The sequence below is a fragment of the Dermacentor silvarum genome, chromosome 6, assembly GCF_013339745.2.
Source record: "Dermacentor silvarum isolate Dsil-2018 chromosome 6, BIME_Dsil_1.4, whole genome shotgun sequence".
Classification (NCBI taxonomy): domain Eukaryota; kingdom Metazoa; phylum Arthropoda; class Arachnida; order Ixodida; family Ixodidae; genus Dermacentor; species Dermacentor silvarum.
In genome coordinates this window covers 80,285,197-80,301,581 of record NC_051159.1, presented here as the reverse complement: position 1 = coordinate 80,301,581, position 16,385 = coordinate 80,285,197, and the positions used below count along the sequence as shown (strand labels likewise).

The following is a 16,385-nucleotide window of genomic DNA, read 5'->3' as shown; positions in this document are numbered from 1 at the left end:
ACGCGCCTCGGCGTACGGCCACGCGAATCAGCCGTGATAATATGTCGGTAGAAATAGCTCGCTGCGACTAGGCAAAATGGCACAAACACAAAGAACGCGGCCCAAAGCACAGCAGCCACTCCGTCCGATGGCACGCGGAAAAGGAGGAAAAGCACATAAGCAACAAAAGCACCACCGCTTCAAACTCTTCGCGCCCAGTCGCGGCCTCCGCACCAAAAGAGAAAGGGAGAAAGCGCCTGACTGTGCGCTATTCTCTTTCGCGGCCGTCGGTGGGGCGGCATTTATTCGTATCAACCGACACGGGTCGAAAATCGATTCGTAACAACCGTTCTCTAACACGTTGCAACGTAATGGGGCTCGGCCGGGACCACAGAAAAATTTGTATCATCCGGAAATTCGTATTAGCCGTGATCGTATCATCGAGATTCCACTGTAGTTTTAGATTAGGGGGACGCAAGCATTGGGGCCCCCTAATCTAAAACTTAATCTTAATGTGAGCAGCTTCCACCATGTTAGTTTCACTCATAGGGGTTTCAGTCTTGGCGCACAAAGCCCGCCTTTTCCTTTGATCGGCATGGCCACTGCTTCTAGCCTTCATGATCGTGGAGCTCCCGGTTTTCATAATCGTTGATATAATCGACTGCACAAGCTCGTACAGTGCAGTCCACTTATAACAATACCACATATAACGATATATCGCTTATAACGATGGGTCGACATGAGAGTCATTTTATGCATTAGGTCTATGAGAAAAAAATACATCTATAACGATAGGTTATTCACCGCATATTGGATATAACGATCAAAATTTTGCCCTCTGGATGGCTTCTTCCGTGCCAAATAATCGTAACATTTGCGTTGCTTAGTTCCCTGAAACGAACTATGTCGAGACAGGGCGATGTTTACCTCCGCAAGTTCGAATCTGCCGCCATTACCGCGCCGCGCGGCCCGCCCCGCCCACGTACCGGAGTGTACTGAGCAATGCCTCCTTTACTAGATGCCCGCCGAGTTGCTCCCTTTCCCATTGGGGCGGCAGTTCCCTTAGTTCAGCATAAATTCCGTGAGGCGGCGCTCGTTGCCTTTTCAACTTCGAACGGCAGGCGGCAGCGGTGGTCGAAGATTTCCACTGGCGCTTCGATAGCGCCTGCCGACTCCGAGATGGTAACAGATGCTACGGTAATCTCAGAGGCCGCAGCACGTGATCTAGGTTGCAGACGTGCGCTGCAAGCGGCGCTCGTTGCCTTGCTCGTTGCGCTTGCTCGTTGCAAGCGCCGCGAAAAGGGAGAAGGCATGGAACCGGGTCTACCAGACCACGTGGCAGGCATCTAGTAAAGGAGGCATTGACCTGAGTTGGCACAGCGCGCCACAAAATGGCGCTAGCTGCGTCGCGCGCGTACGCGCATTGGCCACAATCGCTCCGAAAGAGAGAGAGTATGAAAAAAAAAAAGCGACAAGCAAAGCGGCGCAGTGGCGCCCGTCCCCCACTCAGTCTCTTTCTCTCAGCACGCCCAATAGCAGCTTCGCCGCTGAAGCCACGGAACCAGCGGACAACCCAGTTCGAAGATGGCGCTGACAAAGCGCAAAGCTGTGTCGCTTGACACGAAGATGGATATTTTGCAGGATTCTCGACGTGGCTTCAAGATGAGTGCCCTCATGAGGAAGTATCAGCTCGCCCAGTCGACAATATTGTCACGTAGTAGTGACGCTGAAGTAAACAGTAGTAAAACTGTGTATGACGAAACTGGTTGTTTATTGGGCGAACCTGTGCCCACGAAAGCAAGGTACACTCAAAGCACAACGATAGCGGCGAACACAGTCGGTGATCGGCGAAAATCCGATCAGCGGCAAAACGCGTCGGCTTTTATACCTGAGTCATCGAATGTTCCAGAATAATCCCTGGTATGCGCGTGTCTTCCAGAAAGTTCTAGACAATTCGCGTCACTCATACAATCAGATAACATAAGCGTCGGTGAAAACAGGCAACGGAAAGAAGCATCGATAACGTTCTAGAAACTTCCGATACAGGCGTGTCCTGCGCCGAGCGATAACGTTTAACATTTGTTCGCCGGTGGAAAGCGGCCATCGGCGAAAGATAAACATGTATACGTGTCAACCATTTTGAAAACCGGAAGCACCGCGATTGTGAAGGCAGGTGCTATTAGCAGCCATGCTGATCAGCGGAAAAGGGTTAGAGACCCTTTGTACACCGATGTTGAAGAGGCGCTTTACCAGTGGTTTATAACAACCCGCACGCATAATGTGCCGATTAGTGGACCAATACTTGCCACCAAAGAAAAAAACTTCGCTTTTCTTCTGGGCCACCCAAATTTTGAGCCAGGGGGAGGCTGGATCCAGCGCTTTAAAGAGCGGCACGGAATCGTTTACAAAAACGTAGTAGGGGAAGCGGCGTCTTTGGACACACAGGCAAAACAGCAGTGGCTACAGACAAAGCTGCCCGGCGTGCTGGAGCGCTACGCGGAGAAAGACATATATAATTGCGATGAAACTGCTCTGTTTTTTCAAATGTTGCCGTCGAAGACTTACGCTCTTAAAGGAGATCGATGCCCCGGCGGGAAGCATTCGAAACTTAGGGTGACCGTGCTGCTGTGCATTAGCATGGACGGGAGCCATCGCCTCAAGCCTTTCATGATCGGGCGATCAAAAAAGCCAACGTGCTTTAAGAATCAGCACATCCCAGTCCGCTATCGCAGTAATAAGGAGGCGTGGATGACCCGCGACATATTCGAAGAATGGCTGCTCGAGTTCGACAGTATCATTGAAGGCCAAGGAAGAAAAGTAGTGTTGCTACTGGACAACTGTAGCGCACACAGCGTTAGCCCGAAGCTAACATCTGTCGAATTGATGTTTCTGCCTCCGAATACTACGGCAGGCCTGCAGCCATTGGACGCCAGCGTGATCGCCAACTTTAAAGCCCTGTATCGGCGGCGCATGCTGGAGTGGCTAATCTTGGTAATTGACCGCGCAGCTCCTGGCACGTCGGGTCATGCAGACGGGCCCCCTGACCTGAAGATCAGCCTTTTGAAAGCCGTGCGCTTCGTTTATGGTGCGTGGTATGAAGTAAAGCGGTCAACTATATACAACTGCTTCAAAAAGACGGGCTTTGTGCGTCAGAACGAACTTCCCCAACCCACTGATAGTGAGACGAACACGGTGGAAGACGCTGAAATAACCGAGCTCTGGGAGCTCGTTCCTACTGGTGACACAGGTGGTGCGTCGATGGAGGACTTTTTGACTGCAGACAGTGCTGCCTCGTTCTGCGATGAGATCACCGACAAGGCGATTGCCGAAGATGTGCTGTCTCGACAGACGGCAAAGTTGTGCGACGGTGGCAATGGAAGCAGTGACAGTGACAACGAGATTGACAGTGGCTCCTTGACCCCGACCTCGATGTCCAAGCAAAGTGCACTGTCGTCGATTGACTCCTTAATTGATTTTATGCATGCTAAAGGATTACCGCCAGTGTTCGCGCAGCAGCTGGAATCCATGCACACCGCGGTTGTCAAGCTGAAGCTGCCACAAAAACAAGTGCAAATTTCGTACTATTTTGGCGCGCCTAACGCTTGACACGATCATTGGCGCTAGCAAGAAAGTTTGTTTTTCACAGCCTACTTCCTACATCATCTATTCTTTAGAGCAAGCGGCGAATTCCGTAGAGTCCGTAGCTGCAAAGGTACGTTCAGCACTTTTTTTTTATATGACAGCAGTCCAGATATAGCGATCATCAGTTATAACAATCATATTTTTACTTTTTCTCGATATTGTTATAAGTGGACTGCACTGTACTTCTTCGAGTCTTGCAAAATTTGCAGTTCCGTCTCAAGCGGCGCACCTCCCGCTCTTTCCACGGCGCATTTCTGCGCTCGTTGAGAGAGGGAGCGGGAGGGAGCACAGGCGCCCCTCGCTTATCGCTTTCTTCTACCCCCTTCGCCCCTTCCTCTTGTATGGACCATAGCCTCCTATATAGGAGGCTATGTACGGACGCTTGCACGATCCTCCAATGACCGTCTCGTCTCGCACGACCGTGGGCGACGCGGGCGCTAAGCAGCTGGTGCCATCTTGTGCATGCTGCACCAACTTGCGATGCTCTCCATGGCTTTCGCAATCGGCACGCGCGCAGGCAGGATACGCTGCGCGGTAATAGCGGCAGATATGAACTTGCGTAGGCAAACTTTTCACCCTGTCTCGGTTAAGGGCAACGTAGGAACGCAAATTTCACGATTATTCTGCATGAAAAACACCGCCCACAAACAAAATTTCAATCGTTATATCCGATATGCGGTGAATAATATATTATATGTTTTTTTTTTCTCATAGCCCTAATGCATAAGTTGATGCTCTTGAGTCGACTCATCGTTATAACCTATATATTGTTATATGTGGTATCGTTATAAGTGGACTGCACTGTATGTCATACAGCTGCGCTCACCACTGACTGCTATTTTGCTGAGGCCGCCACCACACCTCCATGCATTTTTAATGCTTACCGTATACACTCGTGTAAGGGCCGCACCTTTCTTCACAATTTGGCAAGGTGCTGCTCTTACACAGGACTGAACCTTTCGGTTTGATCCCGTGCAAGGGCCGCTGCTAGATGGCTCTAAATCAGGGGTTCTCAAGCACGTTCGTTCCAGGAACCGTGCTAAGCTCCCTGAAGTGCGAAGGAGCCCCCCCCCCCCCCCCCCAACAATTAACTGAATTAAAATGTCATAACTAACCAAATGTCGAATTATCGAGGGTGTATCAAGAAAACAAACAAATGCGTACTATAATGTCAGCATGCTTTTATTTACTGAATGAATTGGCAAATCTTGTTTATGCAAGAGAGCAGTGCAGAAGCTGAAATTCTCATTATCTCATGAATTAGCGCTAGCAGCGGCGAAGGCCTCGCGACACCTTCACAGCGCAGCCACGATGCGCATCTTCATTTGAGACGTGCTGTTCACTACCGCGCGCACATTCCGATTATTTTTTTGCCAGTGAGCTGGTCGCCAACAGATTGTCTGTCCATCATTGTGTAGCCGGAGCTCTTCATCTTCGACAGCTTTGCACCGAGTCAAAGAGAAACTGCTGCTTGCCGCAAACGCTGCGAACAAAGCCGCAGCCGCTATTGACGCGATCATGGATGGCGACCTTGCGGTTTAGAAGGCAGGCGGCCGACGCATGTACCAAGTCAACATGAAACTACTGTTTGCTGCAACAAGTGCGGACGAAACTGCTGTCGCTATCGACGCAATCATGGATGGCGACTACGCACTTATGAAGGCACATGGCTAGCCGCCAGCGCGGTGTTACGCTCGGCGATTAATGCAATAACAAAGGCTTTAAGGGCACAATTAGGCATGAAGCGTTCCGGCGTTGCCGTCAGTCACGTATCGCATACGATTGCCGCTGAGGACCATGGCAACGCGGATTGCGCCGCTTTGTTTCAATTGGACACTAGCGCCGTTTTTGCTCTTCTTTGGCACGCACTGGTGGTGCTGCGCACATTTATTTTTTTATTTTTTTTATTCCTCCGACGCAAAAGTCAGTGCACACACTGTCGGCACCTACCCTATCTACAAACGGGAGAAAGGCACATGGTGGTAAATTGCAGCCTTCGCGATTGAAGTGCAAAAGCTTAGGCGCGCTGCCCTTTTTCGGAGGTTGGATGGCTACAAACTGGTTGCGGATTTATTGTGCAGTTCGCACGTTGCTATTGCTTTTTGACACTCGGGCATGGGTAATGAAGGTTCGCCTCGTGTTCGCCGTTTTAGCCACTTGGCGAGCGCGGAACCAGTTCTCAAAGTGAGTTCCCTGAAAACCAGGGAACTCACTTTGAGAACCCATTCTCTAGATGCCACTACTAGATGGCTCACCCATCTAGTAGCGGCACGCGGAAGTACGCAGCGTACAAAAGTATGCCGTTGTGTGCGCAGCATCGGGGCACCGGACGCGATTGCTTCTTCGCTGGAAATTTTTTTTTCTCCAAATTTTGGGCTGCCAAGTTGAGGGTGCAGCCCTTACACAAGTATATACGGTATCTGTATAGGCTGTAAAGGCAGAAGCCTCCTTGTTAGAAGAGTAGGCTTTGTTGTAGGTTATGGACTAGGCCTTCAGGCAAGAGAGACAGCACATCTTCAGTGCTAGTTTCGAAGAAGTTACTAGCTCACTACCAGAAATAGATTTAATGCTAATTTCTATGTACTCTACACTGCGCATTTCTACATAGGCGTCACCACACCCGACTGACTCTCAGGTTTACATAAAAATGGAAGATCTTAATTGGTTATTTTGTCTCAGGTTTTGTCTCAAGTGTAAAGTGTAAGGCCCAAGTTTCATCACCCGTGGCAATAAAGTGCAAGAAGTTGTCCTTTTTGTCTGCATAGTGGCGAAGAAATTCGCGGGAAGAAGCAACTCGTTGCCGTTTGTGGTCTTCCGTCAGTATAGCGGTACCCATCTTGCACACACCTTCTGATATTGCAACTTTACAACTAAAATTCTGTGGATGGTGATTCGGGAAACCGCAGGAGCCAAAACGCAGAGAGCATCCAGAGTGATCATCCGATCTTCATGCATGATTTTCTCTACCTTCGCGACTGTCTCGTCGGAAATTGACGGCCTACCGCTTCTTTCTTTGTTGCATTTTTAGGTACGACAGCTGTAAACTCTCTGCACCACTTGCAAACATTCTCGACATCCATGCACTTCCGTTAATTGGCGATGAATTTGAACTGATTTACGACCTTTTGCGTTCAAAAGTTGAATACTGCGCCAACTTCGCACTTGGCAGTAGCGTTCAACAGGAGCTTCGTTTTGAATGGCTGCCAAACCAAGACTGAGCATATGAGCGAAGCACACACATGCTTATTTGGGAGTAGAGGAAGCGCCACTCACAACAGTGTGGCCAACAACCGTATTAACAGTTTCTCTATGCCCCCAAAAATGGGAGACCTTTTTGGGGGGCCCTCGTATGTGCACAGTCTAATGACTGTGGTGATGTTGCATCACTTTTGGAAATTTTTTAGCCAGTATGAAGGCTTAGCTGCAGCTAGTGTGGGGCAACATGATAGTTTATGGGAGAAGTTGGGTCATCGATAGCATATGGACGAATAAATCGAGGAAGACATTTTTCACACGAGCCATGGGAGTGAGCTGGGGTTCATAGACATGGTCACCAGGTCATAATGAAACAATGCGGTTTTCTTCATAATAGTAGCATCAAGGCCTGTACTGAATTATTATTGGCCCGAGCTTGTTTGTGAGAGTAGGTTACTCGTGAAGCAAACTGATGTGGAAGATCAGGCAGTCGGAGGCGTGGGAATGGTAAGGTAGGTGGTGTCAAAGGTGGATGAAGGAGCACTGCCACAGATAAAGGACGGAATATAACCAGTGATGCGTTGAACTGCAATATTATAATGTTTAAGCGATAGTGATGAAGGGAGGAATGACATCCCGTTTAGTGTAGTCGGGGCTTATGTGCTACTCTTGCACAGTGAAATGCATCAATTTAGCGCTAACAAATGTGCATACCTTTATTTCTGTCTTCTCGAGCTTGTCTTAATTTTGGCTCTTGCACTTAATGAGAGTTTCTACCACATTTAGTGATTGGATGCATATTGATGTGACATCGCCCTCTCGAGCAATTGCTTAGTTGATGTTCTCTTCAAAATTTTCTTGTCACATTTCATTCTGTAAGTATAATATGTAGAAAATGTTTGAGAGATTTTTGTGGAAGCTTTCAGTAAGACCTTTTGTCTGAGGGTGGTACGGAGACGTCTTATGCATGGTGTTGGTGGCACGAAGACCTTTCTGGGGAACATTGGAAAATGAAGTCTTGATGTGATCACTAAGTTAGCCTCAGCTGGATTGTATATATAGTATGAGGTTGTCCTGCATTCTCATGAGGCAATGAGCTTCGTCCCTGCTTTCCTCCCTTGCGCACGCAAGATTGAGCCGCCAGCGTCGGCTCACCTTCACCGGTTCATCCTCATGCTTTCACTCGCACATACAGTATACGGCGCCCGGCGACTATGTTATCGCCCCTGGACTTTGTATGGAACATCACAACAACGGCGACGCCAAAAATGCGCCTGGAGTGTTCATATAATTGCTATTGCAATAATAAAAACAAATTCGAATAGTTTTACATTATACCAGCCCGGGGTTGCATGATTGCAGCTCTCTTGGTCTGTGGTGATATATGGTGACCCAGAAATTATGTTACAGCATCGATTGGACCACATAATTCGAGAACATTTTCCACTGTCGTCATGAGTGTAGGCACAGGAATATATAGTTTGATTGTTGTCCAAGCAATGTTTCCGGCTTTACAGGAAAGCTTGCGCCGAGCTACCGCTCAACCCACTCTTCCACATTCAACTACGCTATAACTATGAAGTGCGCTTCTACTATGAGCTTCCAGTTGGTTTATTCTGTGTTTCGTCATGGATTCGAAGTGCACTGCCGTATTCCATTATTCCACCAAAATTCAGATTGGCCTGCCCAAAACTGTTCAAAATGAAATTTTATCTGCTCCAAATTGCTCCAAAATGAAATTTAGTCTGCTCCGAGCTGCTAAAAAATGCTATTTTATCTGCTCCAAACTGCTCCAAAATGCATGTTGTCCTGCTCCAGAAATTGCACCAAAATGACTTTGGACAACTCCAACCTATAGATAGAGTGCTGCTTCTATTTGTGTTAGCTTCTGTGACCCAGTGACTTCCTTTTGGATTGAGATGTAGCATCTGCAAAATGAGTTGCACCTCACACTTCAGTGGAGTGCTACACCTTGCTGCTGTCTGTCGGATGCAAATCACAGGTACCCACTGGTTGCAGAGAAAGTGTTTCGAGGCACAATATTCCATATCTAATCTGGAGTGTGTTGCGAAAGCTAAGCTTATTGAAATTGCTTTTTTTTTGTGTGTGTGTTTGTGCACGGAAAGTTGTTTTAAAACAAGTGCCAAAACCTAAACCTGCATGCCAGCACAAACTAAGAAAGACAATAACAATAATGTCGTGCCAATGGGAGTGTGGAGTAACAGTTCACAGTACGCAAAATTAGTAGCGAAGGTATACATACTGTTTCGTGATCACTGCAACATCTCTTTCAAACATAAGCATGCATCTTTTACTTTAAAACTAATTCTAATAAGTACGATGTCTTCTTTTTTGTGTCTTCAGATAAGAAGCCTTCAAGCACACTGGCTGTGATGAGAGAACTTTATCAAACCCAGGGCTTACGCAGTCTGTTCGCTGGTATCGTGCCACGTGTATCAAAGGTGGCCCCTGCATGTGCCATAATGATTAGCACATACGAGTTCGGCAAGAAGTTCTTCCGACAGAAGAATGCAGCCCGCGTAGGTGGTGCTGGCTCGAGTCTGTAGGTGATAATTCTTGTGAGCTTCACTCTGTCCTGAGCTGAGCTCACGGTGTACATAGTACTATCAGAGCATGCACTTTATGGTGTGTCCAGAGGCATTGTCAAGGCAGCTCTGCATGCAGGGCTACTCGGTGAATTAAAGAAGCTGCTTTTTATACTTGTCTTTCTGTTTGGTTCAAGTTTATAGCCTCTTGGGAGTTCTTGAAGCACCTGGAAAAAAAACCACTGATTTCATTGTTACAGGCATTTTTTTCTTATCACTACTGTTGCATTGCGATTCTGTGGATCCATCTTCTCTTTACACAGTGTCGATAAAATAAGTGAAATGGCTTGTATGACAAATAAGTATTTTCCTGGGGCTGTTTTACTGTAATGCACAGCATCACTTTTGTTCCATTTGTTTATTGCAGTATCCTCTGGACTGTTTATGTTAAACAGTTTATAATTTAAAATGTAATGCAATATTTTTCTGAATGTTCCCGGTTCTAGTTTTCTTGCTGTGCATGTTTTCGTGGCTATGTTTTTTTTTTGTTTTTTTTTCTGTAAAGTATGTGTCATGAGAGCAGTCAACAGTAAGTATGATTTTTTCAACATTTAGAAGGAAATCTGTTTATTGTAATAAATGGAGTCGTACGATACCATTGGAGAGTTTTAGAGACTACGGTATTCGGGCGAACAGGCGGGAACGTAAATGTGAGCTACCGGAGTGGTGGTGCAAAGCTCAACCAGATAAATACTGAGCTTATATTGCAGTAACCAAGTGCAAAACACTTTAACCGTTTAAAAAGGCAACACGTTCACAATTACACCGCTGCCGAAAATTTACACCAGCAGCTCTGTGTATGTCTGGTTGAGCTCTGCTCCATCAGGCGGCTGGCACCGCTCCGGCAGCTCACGTTTACGTACCCGTCCATCCGGCAGAACGCCCAGTCCGCTCACGTTTACCGGAATACTATATGCTACAACTCTCTTTTAATGCATATGCATTGTAGGGCTAGTTCCCTCGAAAATCTGTCCATCAGTAACGTGTGACACGATGTGCACCATAGGTACACATGGAGTTCCTGTGGGGGTATACACGGTAATGACTAGAGACCGGATTTTAGGCAATTGCTTTTTTGTTACTTGCGCTCCTATCGCACCACTTTGATATATGAGCATGAATTAGAGGTTAAGAAGGGCTTTTATAGTGCCTATAAATGCCTATTTTGTCATTTGTGCCTAAATGCCTATAAATGCCTATTTTCAATATCGGTGCCTATATAAACACTATTTACCCTCAAGTTTCGCTTTCGAGTGCAGTTAGAGACAGTTATTCATGTCACTGGGCAACATTGACTGTTCGGAACTCTATGGGGTTTAACCTAGTCCTCTAGTTCAACCAACTCCTGGAAAACAACCGCTAGCAGCAGTGAAATGGGAGGCGTCAGCCAGCATATGCCACCGTGCTGACATGGCGCAAGCGGTTGGCTAATGCGAAACGGCGGAGAGCCGTCAGGGGAAAGGAGAGTGAAGAGCAAAAGAAGGAAGAAAATGTGATGCGCATGCGGCTTTTGTTTTGTTTGTAATTTACTTTTTACAGTGTTCACAGCCATCAAGCGTACAAGATCATTCTCAGTGACAAGAGACACAACTTTGAATCCAAAAATCTGGAGATGGTGGTAGTTTACTATTGTTTCCACAATCTTTACAGTGATTCTTAGACTACGTTCCGCGTGCCCTCTAAACAGATTTCTTCAAACGTGTGCACTTCAAATGGGCGTAAGTGTATTTGGCAGTGTTGGAACGTTTTGCCTGTACGATTCGGATATTGTCAATGTATATGAGAAAATTGCCAGAGTTGTACCAAACAGTCCTCAAGTAAGAACATGTTAATTTCTTAATGAATCGTAGTCTCTCTTGCATTTATTATTTATCTCTTCTTGTTGTGTTTTAATTGCATCAGGCAGACATAAAGTAGTGCTTTTTTTAATCAGTATTCCCCACTTTCAAGTATTCTTTTTCATGCCTGTTTCACTACATGTGATGCTCGAGTACAGTGGCCGTTGAACATGAATATGAGCAGTGTGCTTGTTGAATTAAGCCAATTGATCGTCATTCGTACAGCAGTGTTATGGGGCAATTGCACGGCTATGTTCAACTGTTGGCGCCTTTGTGCCATCACAGACAATAACATTTCTTGTTTTCCTATCGTAGATATAGGTGGAGTACGTCTTCGTTTGAAATTATTTGCATTTATGTAAAAATTTATTGTGCCTATATTTACGATGTTGGAGGCCTAAAACGTTGTTTTGCCTGCCAATTTTTGGCGCCTAAAATGTGCTTTTTTAATGCCTAAAGATCCAGCCTCTAGTAATGACTTATGACCACTGTTATGATTTTGACTATATATAGTGAGTACTGAAGAGGTATTAAGAGTAAGAGTAATAAAACAAGATTAATTGCGATGAAATTAAGCGTAAACAAGGCTCATAATTTGTTAGCGTAGGCAAGAGTAATTAGGGTGCTTAAGATTAAGCCTAATTTCAATAAAGGGTAATGCATATTAATTAGGGTAATTAATATAATTTAGTCCTAATTAAGATCAATTACGATTGTATTCTGGCTAATTAAGTTCACCAAATAGGTGCTTGCAGCACAATGCAACATCCTTATTACTCTCAATCATCCTTACGCTCAATCATTCGTAGCATGAGTGCACTATGAGCGACTGGAAATAATGCTTGCGCGTTATCGGAGAGGTCCCACAATGGAGTTTTAACAGCGGAGGTCTTCTTCGTTGGAGCCTTCGCTATGGTGGCTACAAGGAGGGAGGTGAGAGCATCGGCTGCCGCGGAGCGAAGTAGGCAGTCATGCTAACAGCGGTGGCGCTGCTATCGTCGTTTAGATCGCTTCGCCGGCGCGGCTGCTATAAGTGCTGTCATGGTCGCAGTTGGTAAATTGCGTTTTTGCAGCGAAAGCCGCAATATTTTTATCTGCGTCACTTTTACTTCATATTAGAAGTAAAGTTTCCGGTTGCAGACACGATTGGCGAACTTAACCGCGTATATGTCATATTTAGCCGAGTATTTCTTCAGAAGGTTCGAACTGGCGGCTGACCATGACTTGCTAAAAAATATCCATGCACCAATCTTTGTAAATTGAGCAGTTTAACGTCCTGAAGCGACCTTTGGGCTTTGAGGGACGCCGCATAGTGAAGGACTCCACATTAATTTAGACCACCTGTGGTTTCTTAACGTGCGCCGACATCGCGCAGCACATGGGCGTTCTTGCATTTCGTCTGCGCCAAAACACGGCCACGGCGGTCTGAATCGAACTCGCGACCTTGGTATGCGCAGCCGAACGCCAAAGCCGCTGATTCACCACGACAGATTCGCCTACTTTGATCAGACGTGCTAGAGTAATGCGGAATTATCGTTCTATCGAACATGTGACTAAGCTGTTAGCTGTCTTTTGGCACATGCTTACTACGGCCAACCTTTGCCTGGTAGGGTGGCAGATTCTACTCAGTAATCGAGGGCAATGGTCATCAGGTTATGTCTTCCAAGATTTATGGTAAAAAATAAATACACATGGCATTCAGGCTGAAAACAATTGGTGTTTATTCCAGTTCTGCACCCATGAGGCAAAACGTGTGCGGAATTTTCACATAAGCAGTAATATGAAAAGCTTAAGTGACACGACGCATCTTCATTAAGTGCATCCTCTGCCTCCTTGCCTGCATTGCCCGATTCTGAGCTTTCACAAGGAAGTGCAGTCTCGTCAACTTGTAATACTTTATCAGATTGTTTGTGACGTCTTGTCTGTGCTGGGAGCAGCCAACAGTTTATGCTGTTTCGTGTGAGGCACAAGATCAAGTGCAGGTAACTATTTGTTTCAAGCCTGTTGTGGCGAAAACAAAACGTAAACGCGTCTTCAATCTTTGCGACAAAGGCCTGGAGGTCTTCAGAGGGCTAAAGAAGTCCACCTTGTCGATTTCCTTTGTGAGGCAGGCCTCATTAGGTGCCTCACATCCAGCAGGTAACAGCAGGGCTTTTGAACAGTCTTCACATTGTCATGCAACATGGGTATAATCTCGCTTGATGAATTTTGGCTCAAAGTGCAACTCAGACAGCATTGACATTTTCTCAAGAGGCTTGTCCGCATGTGGAATGTTCCGCTGCCAAGCCCTGAACCTTTCTTCATCGTCTGGTACAGTGAAAACTGATGCTATTTTGCCTTTCTTCCTGGCAGAAACATACCCGCTCGTACACCCAGCTGCAAAGCAATGTGTTTGGCGCTTTAGAGGCTTAACCATCATCGCTTATGTCATGACGACAATTAAACGTTAGTCCGCTCGAGAACACTGACGGCAGATATCCTAGAACACGTCTCTGAACAAGCTGACACAACTCACACGACCAAGATTCTTCCACTCTTTGTAGTGCTGCTGGCTGAGAAAAGGCATCTAAGTTGCCACCCGCGCGCCACCTGTCGCTAGCATGAACTACTGCTTCAACCGGCGCCCGCCGCGTTTCTCTCGCCTCCTCCTTTCAGCCACCATGGGCGTCTTGCGCTGGAGTTTGAGGTATAGTAGCGGCGCCTGGTGGCGGCGAGAGAAGTTATATCTGGGTAGTACCAGCTTGGGTACTATTGAGCCCTGGCTGTGGCGAAGCACGTTTCTAGCCCGAGTTTTACGTCGATTCGCACTTTTTTCGGCCCTGTTGCGAGTGCGAAAAGGCTTGTCACTTCTCAGAGACCACGCTGCAAGCTGGCCGCAGCCTAGTTTAACGAAAACGGACTCTCCGTGTGCCGTGGCACGTATTGCTGGAAGCAGAAGGAATCGGCGACGCCGATCCGGAGAGACCTAGCTCAGCCGCGAAAAAGCGTCACCGTCGTTACTGCTGCGTCGTGAGCTGCTACGATCAAGAAGGCCTGAAACCAAACATCAGATTCTACCGTTTTCTTTCAAGGCCTCACGAACCGGAGCGTCGGGCGCGCTGGATAACTTCATTACCCCACTATGAGCAGCACAGGTTTGAGGGTTTAATGTGCTCATCCTTGACCTCAAGCCAGCACTTTGAGGCAGCGCAGCAAGGAAGTATTGATTGCAGCACATCGATGTTCGAGCGCTGTCATTAAAAGCTACATCAAGCGAGCAACGCACGAGCTCGATCGCGCTGCAGCGCGATTCGCACGTAGTAAGTTACTGCGAGCTCGTATGCATTGCATCAGTTATTTATCAGTTGCTAAAGGGACAGATGGCCGTTACTACAGCGCAGGCATGACTACTTGTTTAGCGGCATGCAGTCAACAAATATTGCAGGAGGCCCGCCGTTTCGCGGCATGCTGAAGGAGCGGTGCCGTCGCGGCGCGTACGATCGTGCGCTCGAGCAGTACGTACTACATCGCGGCAAGCTGAAAGACCGCTGCCGTCGCGGCGCGTACCGTCGTGCGCTCGAGCAGTTCCGAACACATGATTTAATTCTGCTTATCGCTGCTGTGAATTCATTTATAACAAGCATTTCCTCGCGTTTCTGCGCCTGAATCTAGCAGCGTGCAAACCTTACCTGAAGTTCAACTTCGTACGTGACTCGCCTCACTTGCGATTGACACCGCGCTAAAACTTCGCCGCTTATTTCTGGAACGGCGTACATGTATTCGGCGTTGCATATTTTCTTCCCTTTACGCAGCGTGTCACCCCTGAAAAAATCTTCGGCGCCCGATATTCGCTGCAAGCCATGGTACAACACAACCGAAAGTGGCGGGTCCATATTGTAAATGTGCTTTCCGAAGCAGACGACCGAGCTTGGTACTGCCCAGTTTCGGATTGAGGGCGCTTTTTAGCACCATTTTTGCAGCGCCCCCTGGGCAACGCAGAAGCCCCATACCTCCGCCGTCTATCCGGTGTCACGCAGGTCACGTGACCAGGAGAGGATGAGAGCAGCGCCGGGGGAGGGGCGATGGGTATAAGAAAAGGTGTGTCTGCGTGGCGCGCCCTTTCGGTTGACGAACGCGCAGAGCTGCTGCCGATGCCGTTCGCGCTGAACGCGCGCGGTGTCTGTAACTGCAGCCGATGCCTCTGGCGGCGGCTCGGCAGGTTTCTACCAGACAACTGGACACTCGTCGAGCAGCGTCGGAAGTCGCTGCCTCTTCTCGCCTCGCAACGTTTCAATATAACTTCCTGTTGTAGATCTGTGTTTACGCAATTGCATGACGTGCAACACATGCACATGTAACACCCGGTGCAACTAACACAGCTTCGCTGTTCGACCATCTTCACGGAGTGGAAGGGGTGGTGATTTTTAACACGAAAGTGTTTTATGCCGGGGTCCACCAAGACTTCACTGACGTATTTCCGTCACGGAAATACGTCACACGAACATAATACAAAGAAAGAAACCAGAAGAAAAAGTTCCACAAACATGCAAAATTTGGAAATCAAACCCACGACCTCTCGGTCCGCGACGATAGATCGCCGAGCGTTTAACCCATTGCGCCACAAACGCATTTGCAGAGAGCTACACAGACGCGCCTTATATATCTAACACTCCTCCGTGTACCCGCGCTCTTGCTCGGGGCGGTGCCGCCGCCTACGAGCAGAAAAGAGAAGTACTGCATTATGACACTAACGCGCACCGACAGTGAACGCTTCGGTGGTCTCAGCACTACGACGCCTCGATGCCAGCATTCGAAGGGACGCTGGCATCAAGAAGCACTACCAACGCCACCTAGGTGGCGTTCACCGTACTCAGCACAGCGGAGCGTGGCCTCCGCAATTAGCTCTGAAAATGTTTCTGAAGTTGATCGCGGAGGCTGCAATTACGACGCGCTGTACGCGCTGATTTGACTCGGTGACGATTCAGTTACGTGCTTTGTCTTGCGCGTTGTATTAGTGTGTCAGTTACGTGCTTCGTCTTTCGCGTTGTGCTAGCGTGTGCAGCGTAGTGCAGCTTCCATATGCACGATGGTTGCTCATGGTCATCGACGTTGGTAGTCGTGATGGAGGAGACGTGCCACCAGGCGT

The 16,385-nt window shown here is 47.6% G+C and overlaps 1 protein-coding gene across 2 annotated transcripts in view; it reads left to right on the top strand.

The window, feature by feature from the left end:
• Positions 1–9,536, top strand: part of LOC119455655 (probable mitochondrial glutathione transporter SLC25A40) — a 54,111-nt gene extending 44,575 nt beyond the window's left edge. For both annotated transcript variants that reach the window (XM_049668929.1, XM_037717071.2), the window contains exon 9: positions 9,181–9,536. In XM_049668929.1, coding sequence (XP_049524886.1) covers positions 9,181–9,383 — 203 coding nt within the window. In that variant the 3' untranslated portion in view covers positions 9,384–9,536. The remainder of the gene's footprint in view (positions 1–9,180) is intronic.
• The last annotated feature ends 6,849 nt before the right edge of the window (positions 9,537–16,385 follow it).